At 41.2% G+C, this 16,415-nt stretch overlaps 1 protein-coding gene across 1 annotated transcript in view; it reads right to left on the reverse strand.

Moving 5' to 3' along the window:
• The window catches only part of PCSK2 (proprotein convertase subtilisin/kexin type 2), a 214,843-nt gene that overhangs the window by 92,102 nt on the left and 106,326 nt on the right, over positions 1 to 16,415 (reverse strand). Inside the window, exons 3-5 of the mRNA XM_004598172.3 lie at positions 16,129 to 16,242; positions 13,644 to 13,752; positions 4,579 to 4,616 (exon numbers count right to left, since the gene is read on the reverse strand). Of these exons, the coding sequence (XP_004598229.1) occupies positions 4,579 to 4,616; positions 13,644 to 13,752; positions 16,129 to 16,242 (261 nt within the window). The remainder of the gene's footprint in view (positions 1 to 4,578; positions 4,617 to 13,643; positions 13,753 to 16,128; positions 16,243 to 16,415) is intronic.

The raw sequence follows: 16,415 nt of genomic DNA on the forward strand, positions 1-16,415 counted from the left end.
CTTCCTCCAGATCTCCCACGTGGGTGCAGGGTCCCAAAGCTTTGGGCCATCCTCAACTGCTTTCCCAGGTCACAAGCAGGGAGCTGGATGGGAAGTGGAGCTGCTGGGATTAGAACCGGTGACCATATGGGATCCCAGCGCATTCAAGGTGAGGACTTAAGCCATTAGGCCATACTGCTGGGCCCAAGGGCTTGCTTTTCATGTGTCTCTCTTCCTCTGCAGCTTGCACATGCCAGCGTAAGACACAGACATTGTACTTCCTGGGTGGGATAAACTATCCCGACCACGATGTGAGGGGTACTCTTTGGACATGCTCTACAGCAGGATCTTGGACAGTACTCTCTCTGTGTTATTACTAATGGGGTAGAAAAGGACAATTTTAGTTGGGATAGGGAGCATTTCCCTGTGGGACTGGGTCCCTCAGATTTTCAAATAGAGGAATAAAATAAGTGGCTATTATCATTTGTGCTTAACACTCAACAGTCAGTGTAGGATTTGCTGAATCAAATTAACACTAATTACTTACATTTACATATCGATTTTTAGTTTTCGAAGTATTACAATTTCAAGTTTAATGGAAAGAACACTGGACTACCCACACATTCAACTTCCTTTCTTGACACATGGAATGATCTGTTTTGGGGAAAATTTTTGCCTGGTTTTATTATTAAGAAAAAAATTTTTGAAAACCTTCAGGGACAGTTTCACTTCTCACCAAACATAAATCAGGAAGGGCTTTTAAAAATTTTCATGGTATCATCTCTGTTGCAGACATTGCTATGTATGTGTTTGATCTGACATCCATTCTCCTGTATTGATGTGAGGGCTACATCCTAGTTTCCCTCCTGGGTGCCAGAAGCCCAAGCATTTGGGCCTTCCAAGGCTCATTAGCAAGATACTGGATTAGAAGCAGAGTAGCTAGGACTTCAAATGGGATAATGGCATCATAAATAATGACTTAACCCACTCCTCCCACAACACCAACTCCGAGTGATTAGGTCTCTTCTACCCTCATGGAAACCTGGATTGAGTTCCTGGTTCCAAAAGGCCATTGTGTTCATTTGGGGAGTGAACCAGCAGGTGGGAACTCTGTTGCTCCCAAATAAAGAAATAAAGACAAAGAAAATAAAAAGTTTTTGGAAAAAATAGAATAAAAGATAAACTTACACTGCAAAAACTGAAATCCATGCATATTAGGAGTCTTTAACACATTCATGAAAAATAATGCATTATGAACATTATGAAAACATTGCAAAAGAATGTGAACAATTTTTATCCCCAAATAAACTTGTATGCTAATTTTGTTTTTTTTCCAGGAATATTCTTAAGTGCCATTGTATCTCTTTTTTCAAGCAAGAGCTTTCTCCTGAGCTGCAGGGAGATGGGAAATGTGTGATACATCCTCTGGGGCTGGTCCTCAATGAACAACCAGTGGAGTTGGTGTACAAATATCCCAGCTTTCCTGGTACTCCCTGCCATTTGGGATCACTTGGCACAATCATGTGTAGTTAGGGGTTATGTTTCTACTGCCAGCTGTGATTTGTTAAGGCAAGGTTTGTTGTCTTCTCTGCCTCATCTGTTTCCTGGAACGACCTGCCATATAGATTACTAACATTCAAATCCTTCTTTCAGGGTCTGCTTCTGGGGAGACCCAAAGATTCCCCCAAAGCATCTTTCTCTAGCAGGGCACTGCACTAGTGCATAACATTCAAGCCATGAAGGCCCTTAACAAGGTGTGAAGTCGCTTGCTAGTCCTTTGTTCCAACATTTTTCTAGTTTAGTATTGTCCACTGCCTTCAGTGCTCTCCTGAGCAGGTCTGCTCCACTTGCCATCCTCACTCTGCTAGTGACAGTGTAAACATTTTAATTAAAAATAAAGAAGATAAGTGTGGATAATAGATTCACTCTCAACTGCATGGCATTAGAGAAAAAAGCCAGTCACTCTAGGCTTTCTACTGTGAAATTAAAGAATGAGCTATTAGGATGTTCATTTTCCTCTCTTATACATTCTTTGTAAGATTCCTAGTGTTTGGGAAATGCTGACAATGCAGATCTGGATGGAAACGATCAAGATTCATGTTTTTGTGTAGAATTCACATTTTTTCCACTCAATTATTAGGTATTTTCTAGGTTAAGCCTGGGGTAGCCTTTGACATGTTTCCAACAACATTCCTGCCAAGTTGCAATCAACTCTAGCTTTGAACATTTGCAGAGAGGGAGAACTCACCATTCCATTTATTTACTAACCTTATTCATTACATACTTCTTCCTTTGACTGAATTCAAATTTCCCACACATGGTTCTGCCCAGTGGTGGGGATTTTCCTGTGAGAAATTCCTGAACCTCATACTCCATGGAGAATTTGAGTTATTTGAAAACATAAGGTCTCACTGAAGTTTTCTCCCTTCTAGAACAAACATTCTAGTTATTTCTGCTTAAGCAGGTTGTGTCTTGGAGTCCTTCGGCCAACAATGTCAGTCTTTCACAGTCTCTTTTGGAGTGAGACACCCATTGGAAGCAACCTACTTGTCCAACACTTGGGGATCAGAATGTTTAAATGAATTATAGCCATAGAAAATGCACTGTAGCTCTTAAAATCATGTTTTGAAAAATATATAATAATATGAAAAGGACACTACATATCAAGTAGGCAGGGATATGTTAAATATGTAAGAGTAGTCCAATATATACATAGAAAGGAATGCCCCAAACATTAAGGATAGCAGCAGCATTATGACTTGTTTTTGAATCTGTTTTTAATTTCCTACAGGAAACATGTATTTATTTCTTTAATTTGGAAAAGTGTTTTTCAAAAATAAATGAAGAACATGGCATTAATTGTATTCTGATGTTGGAGAGCCAAGAAGAGCCAATATTCCTTAATTTGGATGTTTCACTCCTCAATTTCATCATACCAGGGGGATTTTTTTTTCACCTTGTGTTAATTAGTCAGTCTCTCTCTCTCTCTCTCTCTCTCTCTCTCTCTCTCTCTCCCTCTCTCTCCCTCTCTCTCTCATCTGTTCACTGACATTGGGAGCAGCCTGACAAAAAACTCCAGGACCGGTGCAGAGGTCAGTCTGTTATCCGTGGCCTTGGTGGGGCTGGTCTGTGTGTGCAGGAAAGAGGCAGTGTAACATCAGCTTTCCAAAATGCTGAGCAGACAGTTCACCTTGAATTCCTCCAAATGTTAAGGTTGAGCAATTCCATTTTGGGAAAATGGGGAAAACCCTGTGAGAATGCTGTACAAACTGATTTGTCCTAGAGGTACAGTGGGCCTCTGTGCATTTTGGGTAGGCACTTTGGGGCATCAGAGCCTGCATGTTTCCCCATATCCCTTTCAGGGACAGAGCTCCACTTATGGGGGATGATGGAAAACAGAGCAGACACTGGAAGAGCCAGCCAGGGCCAGGAGCGCAGAGCTGATTCTGCTCTTAAAAACCTATAGGCAGTTTTTCACTGTTGGTTCTGCAGAAGTGGTTTGTTGTCACTGAGGGTCTAGCTTCGGCTAATCGTCTGTCCTTTCTTCCTGTACTGTGCCAATGATTCATTTAATTTTCAGTATTAAAAAATGCTCAGTTCAATTTGTACTCCTTGGGGTTTATAAAATCTATGTAGTAAACAGTTTTTCTCACTGTTGGTAGACTGATTGCTCATGTCCAGAGCACTAAACTCTAGCTTGCAAACCATCCTTTCAACCCTGTGCTCCTAATTATGAATGTGTGACTACTAAGATAACATTTTTATAGATTGAGATCTGGATTAATAGGAGTATAATTTTAAGTGAATATAGCAGGGCTTGAGTACTGTGCTTGTTAGAATTAGAGTAAAGGGATCAATGATGTTTAAAAGCCTGTGGTTTTTATCAGGAACACAGCATGTCACGGCTCAGCAGCACGTGCTGTGATTCTTGGCTGAAACTTCCTGCTTGTCCAGGACCACTAAATGGGATTCTCAATGTTGTGGGGGAGAAAGTATGGAGTGGTCATAAGCAATGTTCTCACTCTAATGAAGCTTTGCCTGTAACATTAGTTGCTGCAGTTTTTGTCTGTTTGCCTTCAGTTTTGTTCAGTGAGAACCAAAATGGCTCATTTCCACCCCTCAGGATTGTTAGCGAGAGTTGCTTTAGCCTTGCCAAGTCTCTTTCTTCTTTGTACCTTCCTCTACCTGTTTGCTTGGTAGTCTTATTTCCTAGACTTCAAGTTTTTATCTCTTCTTTTATCATACAGCCATTTAAAAAGCCTGCTGCTAGGTCCCAGGCCTTGTTCATTTGATTTGTTACTTCAACTGTGACTTTTAACCACTTGGGCTGTTCTAGTATTTGTATATGCATGTTTGTGAATGTGTGGGTTCCTGCGTGCATGCATGTGTTTCTGAATGAACATATCTCAATTATTGTGTAAGCGTGTGTGCATATGTGCCTGTATGTGTTCTTGTGCATGTTGTGTGCATGTGTTCCTGTTGGTGTGTCTGCATGCTTATTCCTGTGCATTGTACATGTGACTGTGTTCCCCGTAACCAGGGGCACCAAAATGCTTCACACACACACACTTCTCTCCACCAATGTCAGTTTGTACTTACATAGTTGGAGGCGAGGTCCGGGTGAAGGTAGTCAATCCCTGTGAAGAGACAACAAGACAGGAGCCAAGGTTAGTCCTCCAGAAAGCTGTTCAAGAGGGTAGCGTCGCCGCAGGCAGGCTGGCCTGAGCTCTGCTCCCTAAGCCACCAGCTTAGGTTTCCACCTGTGACCAGGTGGGCTGCTCTGCCCTAGTTTCTGTCCAGCTGCCCTCATTCTTCAGGGCAGCAAAGCTAATAGCGCCTGGACCCTGGGATCACACTTCTGCCACAGATTTCAGCACTAAGGAGCTTAGTGACAGCAAGATGGATAGCTCCTCAAATAAGTGATCTAAGAGATTTATAGAAATTCTGACATTTTGAAAGCATCAACTGGCATTTCCTCTGAAATGCAACTGGCCGTGGGGAGGAAAAGCAATTATTATTTCACAAGGTACGGGGTATCAATGGATTAGGAGAGCATAGTCAGGCATGGAAATAAAGAGGGGAATGTGGCTCAGGTGGAAAAAGCTATTAGTCAGAGGGCAAATGGCTTCCCGCGTGGTGTTCCCAGTTGTTAGCTGATGCTTGCCTTTTTGAAAAGTGGTTTTCTAGGAAGCCTGAGGCCTGGGAGCTCTCAGCAGGAGCCCTGCGTTTCTCTTTTTGGGGGCTGTTTGGTTGCCAAGGAGTTGGTCCAAGGATTGAACCATGGTCTGTAAGCACTGTTGAACCCCCTCAGGCCCTTGGACTTCACCAGCCACCAAGGGATGCCAGGGCAAAGTCCTCATTTGGGTCTGTGGAAACACACAGGAGGGATCTTCAAAAAGTCATGACAAATGCAAATTATGAAAACACTATGCATTGATTTTAAAATTCTGGCACCAAAACAGACTTACTTTTTAATTCTACTTCCAATGAAATTTTTGAAGTGCCCTTTAAATGTTGCAGGACTTACACCTAAGCATCTAGCTCTGGGAGAAACAGGGCATACTGAAGGTGAGTGTAGACTTTTGGTATCAAGGATCAGAATTGGAGTCCCAGCTACCCAGTGATTGGCTGTGAGACTTCAGGTGGGTTGCTTGCCCTCTCTGTGTTTGTTTATCAGGGCAAGAATTAACGAAGTGGGAGCAATGGAGCTGGTGCACTTGGCTACTACATTGGGATGCCATACTTTGAAGCCAGGAGAATCATTAATTTCCTCATAACTGGTATCTGCACTGTGTGCTGCATAAAGCTGTGCCACTGTGGTAGCTTTGTCCTGCAGAAAGGGACTTCGATGAGCGCACTTACAAGTTTGTGGAAAAACATAAGCTTGTCTTTCTGCAAAAAAGCGTTTAAGACCCATGCATAGGTTTTTCATAGTGCTCATTTTCCATGAAATTTTGTATATGAGTTCCAATTTGTTTGCAGCAAAACAAAGTTATTTTAAGATGTAATTAAAAACAGATTTATCTTATTGATTGAAAAGCACAGTTACACATAGAGAAAGAGAGAGTGTGAGAGAGAGGTCTTTGATCTGCTGGTTTACTCCCCAAATAGCCACAATGGCTGGGGCCAGGCTAGAGCAAAGCCAGGAGCCAGAACCAGGAGCCAGGAACTACTTCTGGTTCTCCCATGTGGATGCAAGGGCCCAGGTGCTTGGCTCATCCTCTGTTGCTTTGTAGGCACATTAGCACGGAGCTGGATTGGAAGTAGAGTAGCCAGGACTTGAATCAGCACCAATATGGGATGCTGGTGCTTCAGGCAAGGGCTTTGCTGGTTGTGTCATATTGCTGACCCCTTAATTTCATTTTCTGTAACTTTCAAAAATACTCTTATATTAGGATGAGTATTTCTTTTTGCTTATTTGGGAGAGAACAGGAAGGAGGAAGGGGTAGGGAAGGAGAAAGAAAACAGAGAGAACTCTCATCTCCTGATTTACTCCTCAGTGCTTGCAGTGGCTAGGGTCGGGGCCCAGTGCTGAAGCTGGAAGCTGGAAACTCAGTCCAAGCCTACCGTATGTAAGGCAAGAGTTCAGTTACTTGAGCCATCACCTATTGCCTCCAGGAATATGTATTGGCGTGAAGCTGGAGTTGGGAATTAGAGCTGGGAATCAAAATATTGTATTCCAATGTAGGGCATGGACGTACTAATTGTTTGACTAAACATCTGCTCCCTGCATTCATTAAATTTTTTTTGTGGTTGTACAGATATTTTATGAATTGAAAGTCACTGGACTGCAGCATATGTATTGGGTTTCACTGTGGATATCATGGCACGTGAAGTAGTGGCTGTCTTCATGGTTGTTATTTTTCCCTTAAGATTTAATTATTCTTATTGGAAAGGCAGATTTATAGAGAGAAGGAAATACAGGAAGATCTTCTGTCTGTTGGTTCATGCCCCAAGTGGCTGCAATGGCTGGAGCCAAGCTGATCTGAATTCAGGGGCCAGGAGCTATCTTTGGGTCTCCCATGCAGGTGCAGGGTCCCAAGGCTTTGAGACATCCTCTACTGCTCTCCCTGGCCACAAACAGAGATCTGGATGGGAAGTGGAGCAGCCAGGACACGAACTGGCGCCAATATGGGATCCTGGTGCATGTAGGACTCAGCTACTGAGCCATCGTGCTGGTTGCTTTCTCGAGCTTGGAGAGTATAACCAATCACTCCTCACTCACCATCATTATGCTTGCTGCTTCTTTTCCCTTCTTAAGATCTGCAGTAGGAAATGGATCGGAAGATTTAATGACTAATATTTTAATAATGTTAAAATTTATTTTCATTTTACATGAAAGGCAGAGAGATCTTTGATTTACTCATTTACTCCCGATAGTTGGGACTGGACTGAGATAAAGTCAGAGTCCAAAACCCAATCCAGGTCTCCCTAGTGGGTGGCAGGGTTTCAACCAGGCACTCTGATATGGGATGTGGCTATCCCAAGTGACAAAGGTTGCTGACCCTAATTAGTTCTGATCACTAATTACAGTCACTAATTCCAAGTTCATCCAGTTAGGATTTAATGAAGTTGGGATGAGCATGAGCTATGAGACCAACAGATCCAGTTCCATTCTGATCTCAGATGCTAGTGTTTATGTAGTTTTGGCCAAATAGCACAGTCTCTCTTATCTTTGACATGGGACTGCAATTTCCCTTGAAAAACAGCTTTCAAGATTAGAGACAATCCATCAAAAGTGTTTGGCTGGTAGTAAAGACTTGGTATATTGGATTTCTTATCATCATTGTTAGTATTACCAGTCACATCACTAAGGTAATATGGATAACACACAGGAGCAAAAACATTTAAAAAATTTACTTGGCTTTGAGATGTTGTGTGTATTTGCTGAAATTGGTTACATTTTGTAACCTCATTGTTTGAGAAAATGTTTATATATATATATATATATCAGTCAAAATAAAGCACACAGAGAATGTATTTTTTTCTAGTAGGAAGCCATTTTTAAAAACATGATGCTGTGTTCTTTTTGTCAGTAGTTCTTCCTGTTGCTTTTAAAAAATATTTTGTTTTTTATGATACAGTTTCATAGGCTCAGTGATTTCACCTCTCACCCTCCCTCTTCTTCCAACCCCTAGATTCCCCTATATTATTACAATTCTTACTGCTGTTTTAAAATTAATTTTTTGACAAAATCTTCCACTTGCAGCAAAACTAGTACACAAAGGCTTAAAAAAATTTAGTTTTTAAGTGTAATAGGAAATGCTTAGTATTTGTCTTTCTGTGTCTTGCTTATTTCACTCATCATGGTATCCTCCATTTCCAACAATCTTGCTGCGAATGACACAATTTCATCCTTTTTACAGCTGGATAATATTCCACTCTGTGTGTGAGTGTATCAATATATCACATTTTCTCTGTCCATTCTTGGGCTTGTGGACATCTTGATTGATTTTGTATTTTGGCTCTTGTGAACAGTGATGCTGTAAACTTGCTGGAGAAATATCTCTTTGATACGATGAGTTCATAATTTTTAGTATATATCCAATAGCAAGATTGCTGCTCATATGGCAAGTCTGTTTCTAGTTTTTTAAAGATATCTCCATACTGTTTTCCACAGTGGCTGCACTAATTTATATTTCCACAGGGTGTACGAGTTTCCCTTTCTCCTTACACTTTTCATTATTTGTTGTCCTTTTTATGATAGTTTTTCTGATAGGGGAAAGTTATATCTCATTGTGGTTTTTATTAGAATTTCCTTGATGGTGAATGATATGGATCATTTTTTCCATTTATTTGTTCACCATTTGTATCTCTTCTTTTGAGAACTGTCTATTCCATTCCTTTGCCCATGTCTTAGCTGCAATGGTTGTTTTTAGGCTATTGAGATTTTTGTGTTGCTGACATATTCTGGATACTAATCCTTTGTCAGATAAATAGCATGCAAATATTTTCTCCCATTCTTATTGATATCTCTTCATTCTTTTGTTTGTTTCCTTCGCTATGTAGAAGTTTCCGAGTTTGATATAAATCTATTCGTCTTATTTTGCTCGTTACCTGCACTTTGTGGTTCTTATCCAAGGAGTCTTGAAGTATTTTCTCTACATTTTCTTCTAGAAATTTCATAGTCTCAGGATTTAAATTTAGATCTTTTGTTCATTTTGAATAGATTTTTGTGAATGGTGTGAGGTAGGGATCTAATTTCATTCTTCTACAGATATCTGTCCAGAGATTCTATGTTCTGATAGAATTTGGGAGGAAAAAATGTTTCAAGAAATGATAGTCTTGGAGTGGTTATTTAGACTACTGGTGGAGACACCAGTGTCCCATTTGGAATGCCTTGGTTTGATTACTGCTCTGGCTCCTGGCTCTAACTTCACGCCACTGTAGACCCTGGGATGCAGTGGTGACAGCTCAAGTAATTAGGTTCCTTCACCTATGGGAGGTGCAAAATGAGTTCTCTACTACCAGCTTTGGATCTGGTCCCATCCTAGGCATTGCAAGCATTTATGGAGTGGACCAGAAGACAAGAACTCAATCTGTCTCATAGGTAGGTAGATTGATAAACAAAAACCAAAGCCACTTCTAATAAAAAGAAATTGTAGTCTCTACTGAAGGGAAAATATTAGAACAATGAACTAATGTGAGACTAGAAGAAATTAGAATGAAAACAAACTCATTTAGTCTGATTAGAAGAAGGACTTGATTAAGAGTGAAAACTAAGTGTTAGGTAGAGAAGATGCAGACTTTGAGAAGAAATGATTACAGACAGAATTGTGAAGGATGACAGACATGAGTCAGAAAAATGAGTAATGACCTAAAGAATGAGAATGATAGCCTGCTAAGTAGATAGTATTTTAATGCCTTTGTATGGTTGTTCATCTTCTGAGGTGGAATTTACCAATCATCAGTATCTGCTTATTAATTTTAAAATTCTTACATTATTACTGGATTCATTTAAATACAGATGATTTAGAAAAAGAACCTAAACTGTGCTCAATCTATGGGGTGAGGGAAGGGAGAGACTGACTTATCACCAACTGTGATGAATGTGATGCACAAATGATGCATGTTTGTTCATCAATTGTTAGTATGCTTTGATAAGTTTGAATCTTTTTAGAGTCTTATTTGCAGGAATCCAAAATTGCCTGCTGTGATATCTTTAGAGATCTTCCCCATCCCCTACCGAGAACCAGCAAGGGATTCCATGGTCTTATTCTCAGAATGTTAATTGCTCAGTTGAGACATGTAGCATCACAGCACCCTGAGATCAGTCCTTGCAGTTTCTGGAGAGAACTTAGCATCTGGCACGCGACACATCTCACTGAGTTTATGTAGTGAGAAGGAGCCCTCAAGGAACGTGCTGTGTTCTTCAAAGCCAGCTGCTTAGTATCTCCCACTCCATATGTCACACTTCCCACTGAGAGGTGGGCCCACTGCCTACTTTTCCATCTGAGTGGGCTTGTGACTGCATCCCTCAGAGGGTTATAGAACTCTGTTGCGCTGCTTCCAAGGGTAGCCAAAGAAAGCCCAGGCATCTTCCACCTGCTCCCTCTGGATGCTCACGCTGGAGGAAACTAGAAGCTGGCTAAGAAACTTGTGCAGAATAGTCAATTCTTAGAAGTTTATTCAGTATCTGTTTTGATTATAGGATTAATCTTCTCATACCAGGAAGTAGGACTTAATCATCCTTGGCAGTGTCTGATTCTCTGCTTTGTTCTACATCCCTGATGTGGTCAATCGAGAAATCTGCTTTACAGAGCCACATCCACACAGCAGCTCTTTCCTGTGCAAGAGCTAAAGACAGCCTACTTGATTGACCCCACACTTGGTATGGAATTTGTGTATCTACCACAGTGATCCTCTCTCAGTCTCAGTGTGACTCCATGGAACTCATGCCTGCTTGCTTCAAACCCACCAATTACAACTCTCTACAGGAAATACACCTAGAGGATGCTCTGGATTCCAATAAAGGCTTTGCCTGCAGGTTGTTGGTTTCTTCACTCCTTTTCTGCTGGTGGAGTGTGCATTTCCCATCCAGCCCTTCTTTCTCATTACCTCTGTGGGCTGTCCTTCTCCTCTGCTCTCTTTGAGATCTGGAGGTAATAAACCACTTCCGTTATTCCATGTGTTTTATCATGTGGCTGCTCCTGTGTCTCATCTCACTTGACAAATACACCCAAACCTAATCAGGTGGACACAGGTCAGGGAAGAACCCTAGAGCATCTGCTGTTGTAAATTAGTTTCTGGTCAGAGGGACACCTGGTCGCAGTCTTGACACTTAGGCATTCAGCTGTCTGCCAGGATAAAATAAGCACCCCATGAAAGGCATTACAATGATGCGGACGTTTGCATTCCTCCCAAATTCATGTCAAAACTTAATGCCCCAATGTGATAGTATAAAAAACCGGGGCTTTTAAGAGACAATTAAGGCGAATGGCATTATGCCCTTGTAAAAGAGCCAGAGGGTGCTTGTATATCTCTCTTTTACCCATTCCTCCATGTGAATTCATCCACTTTGAGACTGTAGCAATAGGCACCATTGTGAATTTAGTCTTGAAGAGCTTCCGCTTGTTTCTGGGGAGTCCTGAGCCACCTGTAAGAAATCAGCTACCTTTCTGGGAGCACTATACAGAGAGGGGAGGTCTTAGATCACATGGAGAAAGGGGGAGGCCAAGCCGATTTATTTTTAAAAAAGATTTATTTATTTATTTTTATTGGAAAGGCAGATATACAGAGGGAAGGAGATACAGAGAAAAAGATCTTCCATCCTCTGGTTTACCCCCTCAGTGGTTGCAATGGCCAGAGCTGAGCCAATCCGGAGCCAGGAGCCAGGGGATTTTTTTTCAGTCTCCCACACAGGTACAGGGTTTTAAGGCTTGGGTCATCCTCCACTGTTTGCCCAGTCTGCAAGCAGGAACTGGATGGGAAGTAGAGCAGCTAATACACGAATCGGCGCCCACATGGAATCCCAGTGGATGCAAGGCGAGGTCTTCAGTTACTAAGCTATTGCACTGGGCTCTCCAAGCCAATTTTGCTTGGTTGTCTCCAGCAGACTCCAGCCTCAGCTGCCTTCTGATCCCAACTGCATGAGATACCCTAACGAGACCTGCAACCGAACTGTCTGGGCCCCTGTGGACCCACAGGTAATTGTGAGGGATGATAATAGGACTACTTTCTGAAAGTTGTTAAGTTTTGGGAGGATTTGTTTTGCAGCAGTAGATGAACAAAACAGTGGAGAAGTTATGAGCCTTGACAGGGAAAGAATTCACACTTTTGGACTCCCACACCTTAAATTAACAAAAGAAATAAGGTTAGACAAGAAAATCTACTTAGATTTTCCTAAGGGTCTCAGCCTGTTGCTATGGAACAGAGTCAGAAGTCATCCTCTTTCTGTCCTTGGGAAAGATGACTTAAGAGTCAGTCAAGGGGGTTTAAGTAAAAAATCCTGAAAAGGATCCCTGTAGTGCTGATGGAGATTCCAAAGAGCAGTGGGCATGTGTTGTCACTGTAGTGTCACTGTAGATAGAAATGGTCATCATGACACATCCCAGGAAGGTTTCCCCAAACCTGGATGCCTTTTTTTTTCCCTCTGAGCGGGCTTCAACCCTTTTGGGCACATTTCCAAGCCAAAAAATGAAGATACAAAAGACATTTACAAACTGCTGATGTCTGTCCTCATCCACTTGTGTATAGAAACCTTTATTCTCTTGAAAGCCCAATGGAGAAAGCTTTTACCTGCACTTCAAAACGTCTCACACATCAGAAGACGCGGGAGCATTGTTTTTGTGTTGCTAGTTAATGAGCCCATACAAAGAGAACACAGATTTGAAGCGTGCTGACTCCTCTTGCTTTTCCCATCAATTCTGCTTCAAAGGCTTGCTTTAGAGAACACAGTGTTCTTTGAGGATCTTCTGAAGGGAAACGCTGCAGTGTTCCATCCTGTGTGACCCTTGTGTGTACCTGGACTGGCAGTGTATCCTGGAGCTCTTTACGGGGGGCACTGCTGCCTGATGAAGAGCAGAGGCCTGTCCCCAGCGGGTGGCTGCAGAGCGGTGACTCCACAGAACACAGATAGAGTCAAGGACATGTGTAGTTGGAAAAACACCAATACATACCGTAGATACAAAATATTTTAAGCTATAGAGAACAGAGCTCAGCTAAATGTTCATCTGGCAGGTGTGTAGCATAGAATATTCTTTAGAAGGTGGCTGAGATACAAGGTCTTCAAGGACTGTCCTACAAGTGTTCATTATGAAATCAGCAATAAAGCCAAATATCCCCAATTCACAAATCTGTTAGTACAAAGCTGTTTCATGGACCGAGACCCACACTCTGCAATGGAGTTTCATGTGATGATGTGAATAAAATTGAATTGAATTTCTTTAGACACTAATTCATGTGATTCAATAAGAAATCATGGTTGAGTGATAAGCAACTTTTAGTTCATCTGTTTCAATTTTTTATTCAATAATTATAAAGATATTTGTTAAGGTCATCATCAAGTTTGAGGACCACTGATGCAGAGGCAGGAGAAGATGTGATCAAGCCCAGTTGTGTCAGGTTGGTACCTGAAACCAGTAAATCTTTTACATTTTGAAGGCATGCAAAGACACATTACCTTGCAAATGCTATCAAATCATCTGAAGCTTCAAAATACTCACCATCATCCATAATTCCGATGGTCACACCTTTTCCTGTGTATCCCAACTCCCAGGCTTCTGCCACATTTAAGTCAAGGCCAGGAGTCCCATCAGCTTGTCCTGTGTTGATCTGGCACAGGAATTCCAAAGCAGAGAATCTTATTAGGGTGAACTTGCAAACCCCCTGCATAAATATTGGCTTGACTTACTCTGCAGTTGCTTGATACTCAAGGACCCCATTGTCCATGAAATAGCATTTTGGGTGTTCTTTCCCCCTACCACTCTCTTATAGCAGTCCTCTCCAAAAATTTTTTGGAGATAAACAGTTGATTATTTCTGTTTTATGTAAATTTGTAAGTAGTTTCAGTTTCCACATATCTTATAGCCAGAACAAAGTCTTTAAAGTTCTTCTGTATAAAGTCCTCAGAACTGCAAGAAATCCTCCTGGAGAATTAAATGCTCACTTGAATAGATCTTTGATCATACTTACATTTTAAAATTTAGCTCATATAGTCTTGGTTATTCTTATTTGTACACAGTTTCCTCACCAAATGACAATATTCTCTGCAGGAGGGACCATATCCTATGAGCAATTTTGTTGCCATTATACTCAGTGTTGCTCACAAATATTTGTTGAAATGAACTAAAGAGACATGGCTCATCTTTTATCTTTTGTCTATGTTCTAATACAGAAAAATAAAACCTTGTGCTCCCCCCCAGTTCAAAAATTTAAAAAATAAGGGGAAAGAAAGAAAAATTCAAAATTAGTAGTTCACTACACTCTTTTTCTGTAACTGTAAATTTTTTTAATCACAAAGATTTTCTCAAATATGCAAAGACCATGTCAAATATTGATTGTAAAAAAAGATAGTGATGTCAGAGTTTGTACTTACTAGCCATGGTCAGTGGCTATTACAGTGTTGCTAAAACTTTTGTGTGAATGCCAGTAGTGCCCTTGAGGAAAAATCTCTGCTCCTCTGGTAAGTACAGGCTAAAATTATACCATTCATCCAGACTGGATTTAGAATGCTGTGAGTTGTTTTGGCTAATACTGTGTGAGCTCATGCACCCTTGGTCATGGTCAGGCAGAAGATTTAACTGCCAGTGTACAAGTTGCCCCCTTTCCTTGCTGAAGTGCTTCTGAAAGCAATGTTGGCATGATCAGCATTAATCTCTGAAGGACTAGGAAACATTGATCATGTAGCAAGAATGAAAAACAAGCTGTGAGTTTTGGTAAGCCACTGAGATTTGTGTGTGTGTGTGTAGGTTTATTATCAATGAAGCAAATCTAGCATATTCTGACTAACATGCTAACATACAGAAAGCTCATTGCATTATCCAGCTCTTGTTTTCAGAATTTCCATGCAAAAATCATAAGGCATGGTTAAGCTTGATGCTCCAGGAAGAAATGATGGTTCATTTCTTAATAGAGAGGCCTACAAGGCAACAATTCAGTTTCATCTCTTTATGGTTTTCATCTTAGCTAAAATAAAGCTTCGTTCATTTTTACAAATTAGCTTTCATTTTCCTGCAGTATGGTCTGTGGTTGGGGTTGTTTTGGAGTCATTGATTGTTTTTTAACCTTAATCCAACCAGTTCACATGAATCATGGTACAACGTTGGTGGATATGCCCACTTTAGTAGATACACTGGTTTGTCCCAAATCCTGCAGCAATGGGGCTGATTTCTTTTTCTTTTCTTTTCTTTTTAAAGATTTTTAAAAATTATTGGTAAGTCAGATATAAAGAGAGGAGGCGAGACAGAGAGGAAGATCTTCTGTCCAATGATTCATTCCCCAAGAACTGCAACGGCCAGAACTTAGCTGATTCGAAGCCAGGAGCCAGGAGCCGCCCCCAGGTTTCCCATGTGGGTGCAAGATCCCAAGGCCTTGAGCCCATCCTCGACTGCTTTCCTAGGCCACAAGCATGGAGCTGGATGGGAAACGGGGCCTGCAGGATTAGAACTAGTGCCCATATGGGATCCTGTGCTGGTGCAAGGCAAGGACTTTAGCTGCTAGGCTACTGTGCCAGGCCTGGCACTGATTTCTTGCTATCACTTTAAGAAGCTACTTTTGCTAATTTGGTCTCTGAGCTTTCTGGCTTGTTCCTGGTGAAGTCAACTTTTTTTTTCTTATAGTTGTGACTTTATTATGTCCACCATTATTCAGATTGTTGGAATCATGGGATTTACTACTCCCAGACCTTTGATTTGTCTTCAGCACAATTTTAAAGTCTTCACTTGGAAACCAAGGCACTCTTCCAAAGGCTATGAGGGGATGATCAGCTATTGCTAGTAGCTTTGACCAAGGAGTTCATGGCTTTTTAGCAGTTTTAGAAGAAAGAAGATTAGGGGACAAGATGCCCGGTGTTGATAGAAAATCAATACTATTGCAAGGGACATTGAGTCAGATGCTCGCTAACATCCCTTTGAATAATGAGAACACAGAAATATATCTCTCATCTAAAGTTTCAAGAGGAGAAATGTTACAAGAAGTAGAGACACTTACCAGATACCACTGCTTTGTAAAAAGAGGATCATTCATGTTGATGTCGATCTCATTGATGTCTCTGTACCCTCGCTTTTTCCGGTCAAATCCTTCCTGCTGCAAGGCGGTCTTTACCTGGAAGGACAATCCTGAGATGTTACCTGAGTGCCAACATGAGCCCTTCTCTCCTGGAATCTAGTTCCATGCATTCACATTTTATTTATATGTAACATGGCTTTCTTTTTCCTCTGCAAAAACAAGTTCATCTCACGTACCCTCTTGCTTCGTGATTCCTTTCCAGAGATATT

The sequence above is a fragment of the Ochotona princeps genome, chromosome 22 (genome assembly GCF_030435755.1).
Source record: "Ochotona princeps isolate mOchPri1 chromosome 22, mOchPri1.hap1, whole genome shotgun sequence".
Classification (NCBI taxonomy): Eukaryota; Metazoa; Chordata; class Mammalia; order Lagomorpha; family Ochotonidae; genus Ochotona; species Ochotona princeps.